This window comes from Amphiprion ocellaris, chromosome 14 (assembly GCF_022539595.1).
Source record: "Amphiprion ocellaris isolate individual 3 ecotype Okinawa chromosome 14, ASM2253959v1, whole genome shotgun sequence".
Taxonomy (NCBI): domain Eukaryota; kingdom Metazoa; phylum Chordata; class Actinopteri; family Pomacentridae; genus Amphiprion; species Amphiprion ocellaris.
In genome coordinates, this window is record NC_072779.1 from 8,575,892 (window position 1) to 8,588,146 (window position 12,255).

At 39.7% G+C, this 12,255-nt stretch overlaps 1 protein-coding gene across 10 annotated transcripts in view; it reads right to left on the reverse strand.

Moving 5' to 3' along the window:
- The window catches only part of LOC111567431 (actin-binding LIM protein 3-like), a 95,162-nt gene that overhangs the window by 46,729 nt on the left and 36,178 nt on the right, over positions 1-12,255 (reverse strand). For 7 of the 10 annotated variants that reach the window (XR_008603908.1, XR_008603916.1, XR_008603915.1 and 4 more), the window contains 2 exons: positions 8,146-8,728; positions 4,288-4,455 (listed from right to left, as the gene is read on the reverse strand). Coding sequence is in view for 1 of the 10 variants with exons in the window: in XM_035947382.2 (XP_035803275.2) it covers positions 4,288-4,452; positions 8,146-8,164 (184 nt within the window). In the remaining 9 variants the exon portion in view is untranslated. Of the gene's footprint in view, positions 1-4,287; positions 4,456-8,145; positions 8,729-9,516; positions 9,584-12,255 lie in introns of those variants that run through there. The other 3 variants (XR_008603911.1, XM_035947382.2, XR_008603909.1) reach the window with 2 other exon arrangements.

The window sequence follows — 12,255 nt, forward strand, 5'->3', positions numbered from 1 at the left end:
ATGTTACTATTGAAAAAAAAATTGAAAATGACACAATTTATCAGCCAAAAACTGTAAAAATCATCAGATTTTCATTTTTTTCTTGACTTAATTATGTGTGAGATGCAGTTCCAATGAAAAAATTACCAAATCTAATCTTAAAAGCACGATATTCATTAAAATTACTTTATTCTACCTGTCTTTTTTGAGATGTCAAAAAGTAAACCATTTTCAATATCAGTTTACGTAAAAATAATGAATACTGCAATATATGGCACAACAGAGAAGATGACAAAAAATCTAGGACTTCTAGGAGGCTGTGTTTTCACAAAACAGATAAAAGACAAGTACGGAAACCTATTAAAAATGTAATTACTGAATTTCTTCATTATGTAAAGTCACAATTCTTTTTTTTTTTAACTGTATTTGCAACACTTGTGGGCATTAGGAAAAGTGTTGTATGTGCTGCTTCCAAGTTTTTTTTTTTTCCAGTTGTTTTAAAGAAATCCAACTTTAATTTTATTATATGATTTATGGCACCATCACTTTAATACACTGCACACAAGACATTTTTGAGTTCCCTCTACTTTTAGCCATCGTTGTGCTGTTTCCATAGAGGTGCAGGACTTTATATTGCAGTCAGACATGAGCCCACAGTGAGTAAAAATGTGACAGAAGGGAAAACACCCAGAAACTGCTTGGAGTTCAGTGGGTTAATACCCAGCTGCTGGATTAAAGCCAGGGTCGGCTGAAACACAGGCAGGAAATAGAAGCCAAGATTTGTAAATACAGTCCTTCTCCTGCAGCTCCTCCCTCTCTGTTCTAAGCTTCATATACCAGATGAGCAAACATATAGAGATAGTGAAGCTTCACACTGATTTTGAACCCTCCTCTTCCATGTGAAAAGTTACCTGCTTCACCCACTGCAATGTCATTTTGTGTGGTCACTGTGGACTTTGCTGCTCTTTATACTATCTCACCTGTGATTGGCTAAAATCCCCTGTCACAAGCTAGATTTTCAGGATGAGGTGCAGAAGTGGAGATTCTTCTAAGACTAGCTGAATCAGAATATGCTCAAAGGTTATAGAGCAATTTTTACCTAATGATGCCAAAAATAATATTGTCTATCCCTGCTTTAACTGAGAAATAAATAAACACAAAAAACTTTCTGTTGTGTCATTCGAACCATAAACTGTTTCTTAAATGATTCTGTAGAAAGTATCATATCATCAAGTATATCAATACTGACATACAGAAGTACATTAGTTTTTAATTAATTTGGTCACAAATCAAAGCAACAAACAAATCATGACATTTTCATAGCCCTAATTGAAAAGTTAAAAGTTTTTACAATTCATCTTGAAGGGAACATGAACACCTCCACCAACTTTCACATCACATCAGTACTTGCTGATATATTTTCACCGAAATTCCACAACTTCCCAGTAGCACTAGCATTTCAGTCTGATAATTAAGGTAGAAATAACTTAAAATTAACTTGCCTTTAACAGTTTCATCCCCCAGGTTTAAACATATTTCAACAGAATCAGGAGAACGAAGCTCATGTATCAAACACAATTCTGTCTGTGCCACATAAAAACAGGAATATACATTTTAATCCACACCACCTTACTACAATATCACTACACTATCCAACGAAACATCTCGAATCGCACACAAACACACGGGGGCTGCTTATCTCTTTCCATTTCTCATTTACCCCAAATCTCCTCTCCTTTTCTTGTGCCAAAAAAACCCCTCTTCGATCCAGAGTAGCCACACTAACAGACGATTACGCTGTTTACCAAACAAAGCTGCACTGTAACTCTCTGACATTCACAGCTACAAACAAAGAACGTGACACAAGAGAGCATCGGAGAGGAGGAGGACAGAGGAGGAAGAGATAATGAGCAGCGGAGAGAAAAAAAAGAAACAGAGACGTCTGTGTACTAAAAGCCGCTGATTTGATTCTTGTCCACTTCATCAGCTGATGTCTCCTCAGTCCATTAGCTAAAAGTCATTAAGCTGACTCTGCAAGATCAACTGTCTATAATAACAAATACTTTAATATCAAAGAGAGAACACTTCCGTCGATAAATCTGGCTGGTGTCCTTTTGGTGGGAATGAGTGCTTCGATTGAGAAAACAATGAGTCAATTCCACCATCAATTATTCAACTGAACAAATAAGTAAAGGGGTTATTTTAACTCAGGTTATTTTTAAGATCTCCAGCGAGCATGTAGCGTGAGTTAAAATATGTCATTTCATGAAAAAATTGGAAAAGAAATCCTCCTCTTTGGTGCTTTGTGACTGAGAGCACTGAGGCGTTGCTACTGGCAGATCAAACAGAGGAAACTGTGTTGTCTTGCGGCTCGCTCTGAGACTGTGTGGGTCTCGGCCCGGGAAAGGAGGTTGGCTGGTTGGAGTCTGACGACGGGCTGGAAAAGCTGCTGACTGCACTGCTAAGCTGGCTGCTGACTCCAGACCTCTATTAGTGCGTTCTGTCCCACCTGCTCACTGGTGGAGCTCAACCATGCAAAGACACACATGCAGCAAAGACACGCTCAACCAAGTCCTCACGCATACACTCACCGGCCACTTTATTAGGCACATTAGCTAATCAGCCAATCACATGGCAGCAACTCAGTGCATTTAGGCATGTAGATGTGGTCAAGACAAAGGGGATTTAAGTGATTTTGAACGTGGCATGGTTGTTGGTGCCAGACAGACTAGTCTGAGTATTTCAGAAACTGCTGATCTAGTAGGATTATCGTGCACAACCTTCTCTAGGATTTACAGAGAATGGTAGGAAAAAAGAGAAAATATTCAGTGAGCGACAGTTGTGTGGATAAAAATGCCTTGTTGATGTGAGAGGACAGAGAGAGTCAAGTTAAGTGTATGAAGTTTACAGTTTAAGATCTCTAATGTGCAGCTGTCACATTAGAAGCACTTGTCTGCATTGAGAGTGCATTGAATGGGGAAATAAATACATTAACTTACACCATGAACAATTTTCTACCAGCATTTCTCTCCAGCATTATTTACAGTGAGAGCGCTTTCTACTGTAATAAATTCTCAGTCTTCACAGTTCTCTATTACAGCAGTCTGTTCCTCTTGACTGAAGTAGGAGATGCATGATCAGTTTATTTTGTGTGGAGGAAGAGTCAAATAACCTGTCATAAGAGCACATACATGGCCTGATGATGAAATCCTGAGTTAACAAATCAAGTTAGAACCACTATCATGATGCCTATTGTTTCTTTAGGTTTCGTTAAACCGGCTAATGCAAAGAAAGCCTGGCTTTGTCAAACTTGCTTCGTAGTACCTCCCTTTGGCTCTCCACAACTCAGTGTGTGCTTGTTTTTGTTTGTGTTAGTAGATGGATGCTCCAACCGTCTCAAATAGTGCCACAGCTTGGATGCCAGGAGGATGGAGACCTTGTTTGGCAAACAGTGATGTAAAAGAGCCAATTTGTGGTTTTATAGGAAAATGTCAGTGTATTTGAACTGTTTCTTGGCTGAGCAAGTGACGTCCTGGATAACTGTCAGCGCTGTTTGGTTTCCAGGCAACCAGTGAAGACTCGAGGAAATTACTGCTCCGAGGAAACAAATAGTTCCATCACGTAAATGTTGTTTTTACCATTAGGTTTACTATGCTCATATTTAGCATATAGACATGGGAGTAAAATCAGCCTCAGCAAAAAAGCAAATATGGATATTTACAAACATTTTCAAATATTCCCTTAGAATTAAATGTGTCTTTTTAAGTGTCTCAGTGGCTCATATGCAACTGTCAATGATTTCAAACATGAAAACAACAAGAAAAAACGCTGTGTTTAGTTGACTTCCATGACTGTGCTGCAGGGGATGCTGGGATATTACACCAAACTGCAATCCTTCTAATGTTTCACAGATCAAAGACCTTTCCCCTGCCGTTCACTGCAGAGATATCCCACCTCACCTTTCCTCTCTAGAGACAGCAATGTTTTCCAATGACTTAGCTCGAGTGTCCCCCTTTTTTTCTTATATAATACACTTTGTAATTGGCTTTGATCCTGTTCTGCTCGTACTTCGGCTTCTATTTCAGCGAGGAGAAGCTACCAGTGATTCAATTGGGCTGGTTCCTTCTTGTCTGAGTACTGGTAATTATTTAATATTTAATTATGCAAATTGATGTGGGTGGAAACCCATGCATTAGTCCAAGACTGACAAATAAGTGAATAACTGTGCGTGAGAGTGTGAAATGGAAGCAGATGCACATTTGAGGAGGTGTTAATGTATACTGAATGTATGGAAGCTTTTTTTCTTACCTTGGCAAGTGAAGCAGTGAACATGGAAGTGCGTGTTCTTGACTCGCACCACTTCCCCACGACAAACCTCCCCACAGCGCTCACACACGATGGGCGAGTTTCCACGGCTGGAGAGCGGAGAGCTGCTGTTGTTGTTTCCTCCATAAAGACCTGACTGGTACTGAACTGCTGAGAGAAGAGAGGAAAGGATCAAAAGCATGTCACTTATTGTCATTTTGAGGCCGTTCCTGTTGTCTTTCTTTCAACTGAATTCAAAGATCTGATCAAAGTGTGATACAAAACAAAATGCAGCAACTGCCTCCAACAGATAAGGTGTCTGATGCCTTCTTTTTATCAGTCTTGTTACAGGAGCATGTGGCAGCGAAACACAAGTGTTGATGTGCACAGAGTTTGAAAAGAGGTCTCAGGTTTGTCTTATAAATTAAGCAGAGACAAATCCACAAGTTAAATATGACTTTCAAATATTGTTTTCCTCTGAACTTCAAAAAAATCACTTGTGATTGACTTGGTAACTACAACCAATCTGCCACACTGGTAAAACCACTGACAAGGGAAGTGAATTACATTGATTATCTTGTTACAGTGACACCTGTCAGAGGATGAGATATATTAGGCAGCAAGTGAAAAGTCAGTCCTTGAAGCGTTGGAAGCAGGAAAATGAACAAATGTAAGGATCTGAGCGATTCTAACAGGGACCAACTAGTGATATCTACATGAGTGGGTCAGAGCAGCTCCAAAACAGAACATCTTGTGGGATGTTCCTTGATGCAGTGGGAAGACAGGAAGAAGGAAAACTGGTGAATTGGTGACAGGGTCATGGTGTGTCCAAGGCTCATTGATGCGAGTGGGAAATGAAGGCGGGTTACTGTGGCAGAAACAGCTGAAAACCTTAATGCTGGCTGTGATAGAAAGATTTCAGAGCACAGTTGTAATGGTCCCGGGTGGACCTACATAATATCATGCAGGAAGATCAATGAGACTTACAACCATTCACTATAAGGCAGAGACAAACAGGAAGACAATGACTTATGCTTAAAATCTGCAAGGGGACTTGAGAATCTTATTTTTGTCATCAGCTATAAACTGTCACTCATAGAATAGAATAGAATAGAATAGAATAGAATAGAATAGAATAGAAGCAGCCTACTTCATTAATCCATGAGGGGAAATTCGGTTGTTACAGCAAAAAGAGTAAAGTTACCACCATCACAAACACGAAAAATAAGCATAAAGTAAAAATAGACAAGAAGAAAGAAAATGCATGTCATGTACTCGTGAAGTTTCAGCAAAAGCAACTGGACTTTTCTTTTAGGTTCTTGAAGACATTTCATCTCTCATCCCAGAGGTCGCATTACACATTCAAGTGTACTGTCCAACTTGTTGCAATGGTACAAATTTGCTTTGACAGCTATTACTCTTTGCAGATTTGCATGAATGAACTTTGCTAATTTCTTCTCTTTTCAGTTTGTATCAGGCAGATCTAACTTTCTTTTTAACTAATTCAGTATTTGTTTCGTTTATGTTAATCACAGAAGGCAGCAAACCAAGAATTGCACGGTAAATTGAGTACAAATAAATCTCTGAATGATCTCGAACATGGCAGACAGACGCACTACTAGATGCACAAGAGCCTTTTTGGGATTAAACTTTTATCATCCTCGCTTATGAAACTGGTCAAATCCCTCTTAGTAAAGCAAGTTCTTTCTTCATACTGCCTGAAATGCATACAATATGTGGATCTACTGCTCAGTCTCCGTCATGGTAGGATAACACACAAAGGAATAGATTTCACTGACAGATAGTGATCAATTTGAATTTGATTTCCTATAGCAGTCAGCTGTACAGTACAACCTGCTGCACAGCAAACTGAGCAACAATCCTACTGTATTCTGCTCAATTCAATTACTGTACCGTTAATGCTGCTGCATCCAAGAGTATTATGGAATCGCAGCGAACGTAACATGCTGGTAGGTTAAGCTGATGACAGCAGGACAGAGACACACAGAGAGAGTTGTGAATCGATAAATGTTTTCAGGATAAAAAAAAAGGGGGAGAACTGGGACAAAAATGTGAAGTGCATTTCCAGTATGTGTGTGTGTTGTGCGTGTTTGCATCACAGAAGCTGGCATTGGTTGCGTGGCCAGATGGCAGCATAAGGACTAGAACAACAGCCATAGAAAGATCTGAGCCACCTGTGTGCGGCAGAGAGAATCTATGTGATATTTTTGTGCATTTGTTATTATTAATAAATGCTGTTCTCGTTTCTGGAATTGATGAAGGTGAAAGAATCGGACATGTATGTCCTTCAGTGTGTCCAATGTCTGCAACACCTTAAAATAAAATTTCTCCTCCAATGTTTTAAATTTCACTCAAAAGTGGAATCACCAACCCAAAAATTGCTTCTTTTCACATTCTGTTTCATTTCTTTTAAATATCACAGGCTCCAATCGCTGATACGTAAAATCCACAAATGTCCAAAAGATGCTTTTCCAATTCATTTTAATGTGACCCCTAAGCTTTTTTCTTATGACTCCATTCAGGGTCCCTTCCCCTACGTTGGAAACCATTGCTCAACAAGGCTGACTCTTCTGGTTTTCTTTTATTTGTCAAGTCAGATAAAGTTATCAAGCAATTCTCTTGAGAAACAAGAAGGAAAATGAAAGAATATCTCAAAAACAAAGCTAACAAATGTCTGGTGACCCATTAGATTTATCTTGTGACCCCATGACAGGCCTTAACCCTCAGTTTGAGACCCACTAGTTCACGACATCAAAACAGCTGCTGATAAAGAAGCAAGTTTCAAAAAGTCCGTTTGTCAGGAATCAACTTTTCTGACTCCGTCTGTGCATCAGTTGTCACACTTTGTGTCTCTTTGATGCTGCTTTGTGTCATTTTCACTAAACTGTAGGGGATGATTGCTGTCAGGAGGTGGATCTGCTCAGATTTTTTAAAGATTTCACCTCATAATTTTTGCTACAGCAAGAAAGATAAGACTTATGACACTGACTTGATTTTGATTTTCTTCAATCCTTCCTTAAATGGCTTCAGAGTCAAATAAGACATTTATTCTGCACCGACGGACAGCATCACATATTTACCGTGACCTCTGGCCTCATGGGTTAACAGCCGGATAAAAACCAATAAGCTCTGTCATAGTGTGAACCAAACCAGTCAGCCAAAAGATAATCCTCTTTTTTTTTCTCCCCCCAGTCGAGGTCCCTCTGCTACACCGGCAAGGATGTAATTGTACCAGTTTGGCCCCAGTGGAGCCCTTATAAGGTGAAATATCTCCCTGAGGTGGGAGAAATAAAACTGAGTGGCTGTTAGGAGGAGATGGTGTCATATCTGCAGAGCCACTTTTTGGAAAATAGATTTTGGGATTTGGTGGTTTCACATTAATAAAAGCTTTCTGTGGTTCTATGTTTAGACATTGTGGCATTTTAATATGTGTGGCACACAAAGATGTGCTCTTTTGTCTTCTTCGCTTCTCTCCAAAATATCTGAGGAGCTGCCCCACACTCCATTTCTTTCTCAAAAGAACTCTGCCACAAAAACATGAATATTGGAGGAATAATTTTGCACATTTGCTGAATAAAATCAATCTCTGGTTGTTGTCAAAACCACATAAATCTGCATCAGTCCGTCCACACTGCTGACAATCGTGCAGCTGAATCCTATCAGCTGTCACTACACAATATCACCTCCACTGACAAACAGCTAGTTAATGCATGATGAAATACAGTCAATAAGTGAGTCAGTGATCAATAACCTCAGTGAGGGGCTGTTTATGTCTACTTCACGTTAAACCCTCCCAGGACACTATGTTATTGATCAGGCAGACTCGCACACATTGCTCACCATTTGTTGGTCCGCTCATGATGCCAAGTGGAATTCCAGCAGCTTGAATGAGAGTCGCCCTTTGGAGTCCGTATCAGTCAGTTCATTTAAGCCTCCAGCAGCAGTACAAAAGCTCCAAATATGACAAAGCGCTCTTTTCAACTCTCTCGGTCCCTGTCCTACTTAAAACTCTCCCTCCCTCATTCCGGCTCAGCCTGGGAAGGGCTTTCCCTGCTCCTCCCGGCGAGCCGATTACAGTCAGGCGGCGGACTACTGTACCTCTCCGCGCTGCGTAAAAGGAAGGAATTAAATGGAAACTGACGGTTTACTGCCCCTCCTCACGCCTCCAGCTCCTGCCTCTCCCACCCCAACGACCCCTGCGGTTCTCTGGTTCGGTGCGTCCATCCCGCCCACGTCCGCTTCCCGGTCAGTGCGCTCCGGCGGACCGCTGCGTGCCTGTGCGCTCCGGTGTCAGGGCTGAAATGCTGGATGCTGCTGAGTTTCTGGGGTGTTTCACAGACTCAGGGGCTGCCGGTGTGTTTTACCGGGAAGGAAGGGATCCTCCACATGGTGCTAGAGCGCCGAACAGCGTCTGAAGTCGAAACTGCCGGAGAGGAAAGACCAATTAAGCCTGAATGTAAAGCTGTGTGGTTTCATTTCCATGGATTTCTGTTTGGATATTACATAGAGTCTGCTGTTGGAAGTCCGTTGGTTTGCAAGTTTTTTTCAATGTTATATCTCTGTTAAATTCAATTCAGGGATGCGCTTCAGCAGTAATCCCAATATCCTATTTAAATCTTACAGGATGTACACGTTTGGAGATGCATGGTTTTCAGTGGACAGCAAGGGCCTGAAAAGTAACTGTTGGGCAGATTTAATAGAGTTAAAAGAATAAATTTACATAAGATGGAAATACTCAAATTAAGTACGAAGGCCTTGGAATTGTACTTAAGTGAAATACTTAAGTAAATTTACTTTGTGCATTCCAGAACTACATAAGACTTTCATCTGCATCGTGTCACACAATCTCATATTCAAGTAATGGGATAGGGACAGTATAGTTACTGTCACAGTAAGGTTAATGTGTCGAGGAGGTTCCAAGCAAAAACTAGTTGCTAGTCTGAATTTAAAGTGCATGGGATTGTATTTTGCAGATATCTTTGATACATTATTAGACATTGTGAAGACACATGCTGGCACAAGTTCACTACCTGACCACATGCAAACTTTTGGTGTAGAGGTGGACATTAAACACACTGCACTTTGTTTTTCTGTTTGCTTCATTTCGTCTAGTGCTACAGAGAAAATAGTACTTTTAAATTTTAAGTTTACTTGTCTGATTAAAGTAAGCGGCCTGTTGAAAAAAGACATTAAGTTTACAGAAGTAATCACCTGAGTTGATTTCTTGTGATGGCCATCTTGTCCTGGAGGTTAAAGAGGGGCCACGCCTCTGAAGAAGCTATTTTACAGGCTAACTGAGTAGGTGGGATCTCAAATATGATTGGATAATAGATGCGTCCTGATTGGGCAGTTTAATCTGGAAAAGCAAGCCCCTGCCCTATATGTACACTACCTTTCAAAAGTTTGGGGTCCTTATTCTTGAATGAAAAGCATTTTTTCCCCCAATGAAGGTAACATTAAATTAATCAGAAATCCAGTCTAGACATTGTTAATGTAGTAAATGGCTATTCTATATGGAAAGGGCTGATTTTTAATAAAATATCTACATAGAGGTACAGAGGAACATTTCCAGCTACCATCACTCCTGTGTTCTAATGCTACATTGTGTTAGCTAATTGTGTTGAAAGGCTAATTGATGATTAGAAAACCCTTGTGCAGTTATGTTAGCACATGAATAAAAATATGAGTTTTCATGGAAAACATGAAATTCCCTGGGTGACCCCAAACTTTTGAACAGTAGTGTATGAGTGTACTGGGAGAGAAACGGGGAATGGTTTGTTCAGAAAGAGGCCTGATGCAACCCTGTTAACTGTTGGATGCAGTTTGTGAAAGTTTTTATGTATTTTTTTTAATCATCTCTTACTATTTTTGTTCATTTGTCTTATTTATTTATTTTTTTAGAAGCTTTGCTGTTTGTTTTAAGATTACCTACACCATTTTTGCAACACATGGATGTGTAATCTGGCTTATCCTGACTAAGAGTTAGCTGGACAGGTAAATAAATAGCTACAAAATGGACCAAAAGTTGCTACATATTATCTGCAGCTACAGAGAAACACCAAGAGGTGGCAGTGTATGTATAGCCAACAGGAGCAGTTACCATCAGTCGAGCCACTGCAAAGAGAATTAAAAATGTGAAAAAAAATACTGCATAACTGGAAAACACACCTCCTTATTGTGCATTCAGAGAGAATGAGATGTCTTGTGGAAGCTGCATGCCATGAGCAAAACTGCCATCCACAGAATTGATATGATAAATGCAACGCACTGAAGTCACAAAGACATTTTAAATGAACTAACAGGTGCCACATAGATTAATTTGTTTCTTTTTCTTTAAAAATTGTTAAAGTTTGAACCGCTGAATAAAGGGTTGTTCCATCTTGCATGCAACAATCCTGCAACACCAAAACATGTTTGTACAGTTGACTTTCAGTCGGTCCTGGCTCACTTCCCTGTAATTGCAAAACAATCTGCAGGATACTTCCTGCAAACTCTGGCAAACCAGCCGCTGACACTTCCGAACACCTCCTGCTGAGGTTTCTGCGAATTAAGGAAACCGGTGAAGAATAAGTTTGCATGAAAATCTTCATTAAGCTGTGAGATAAAAGTTGTGGTGCTTTTAACAACAAATTATATCATGCGCCATTTCAACAACTCCTGTTGTTTTGATCGATATTTTGTTCATCATCAGCTGCAGTAGATTTTGAATCCTTCAATAAGATCTCAGTGGCCTTTCTACCTCTGATAGCTGCTTTCAGAATGACAGGGTCAAAGCTTTGAGTCTTAACTGATGCTTTGAATCGGAAGTGAACTGAGGTCAGAAAAACAATATGGCACCTGAGGTATTACATCCAGTTTGTGCGTCTGTGGGGAGTTTAGGTGTGGTGAGGTGTGATTAATGACCTATTGTCAAGTCTGTCTGCTAATTTAAAAGCATGTGGGACACAAAGGTAATTTAAAAAAAAAAAAAAACATTGTCTGGCAACTGCACTGTGTTTGTGTTGTGATGTATCTCCTTGACATTTTTACCTGCATTCTAAATGTAGATTTTGAGTGAGGACCAGGAGTTTGCAGTGCAGAAGCATTGCAGAAACAGGTGGGCTATTGTTGAATTTACTTTCTAAAACTGCAGTAGTATTTTCTAAATCATTGAATTTCTACTTTTTGAAAAGCTTTGTGTGTCTCATTATGTTCTAAAAGAGGAAATACAAAGGAAGTCTGTTGTTTGCGAAAGATGAAGTGAGACTGTTGCTAGACAGAACATACATTTCTGGGGGGGAAGTAGAAATTGTATGACAGTACCAAAAATAGTGTGAGCAAACTGCTTACCAAATATGGCTTAGTGGCATGAATATGAACACAACATTTCGTGTCAACAATGAAGAAAAAACACACCATGCATCTCCAACTGACAGTGTTTGGTTGAAGAAAGTCAAGAATTTAGTAAAACTATTAATATCAGTGAATTGTTTCTACATTAAGATTTAGATCTTACTAGTTTTCACCTATCTCTGTACCACATACTGTACATGTGACGCAGTTAGGATTGTTGTATGACCTTACCATAAAGATGGTGCTGCTGCTTCACTGCAAACAGTTAACTGTTTTGCTCGCATTTATGCAAAAATAGCTTACATGCAGGAGCAAATAAGGGGTTGACAAATGAATACCAAAGATGAAATCAACACAGGTGGTTTGGTACCTGAGTAACATGTGACCACATCCTTTTGGCAACAGGCTTTATGGGAAATGTGGCATAAAATCAACCTATAAATACCACTGCAGTCAGTCTACCAGTCACCTTGACTATGGTTTAATTTACTAGATGATGTTATAATAAGGGCACAATAATGAGTAATTATTAAACAATGACATAAATAAGCCATCATTAATGGATTTATAAGCTGTAGACACCAAATAGACATTCCTATCCATCCATCCATTATCTAT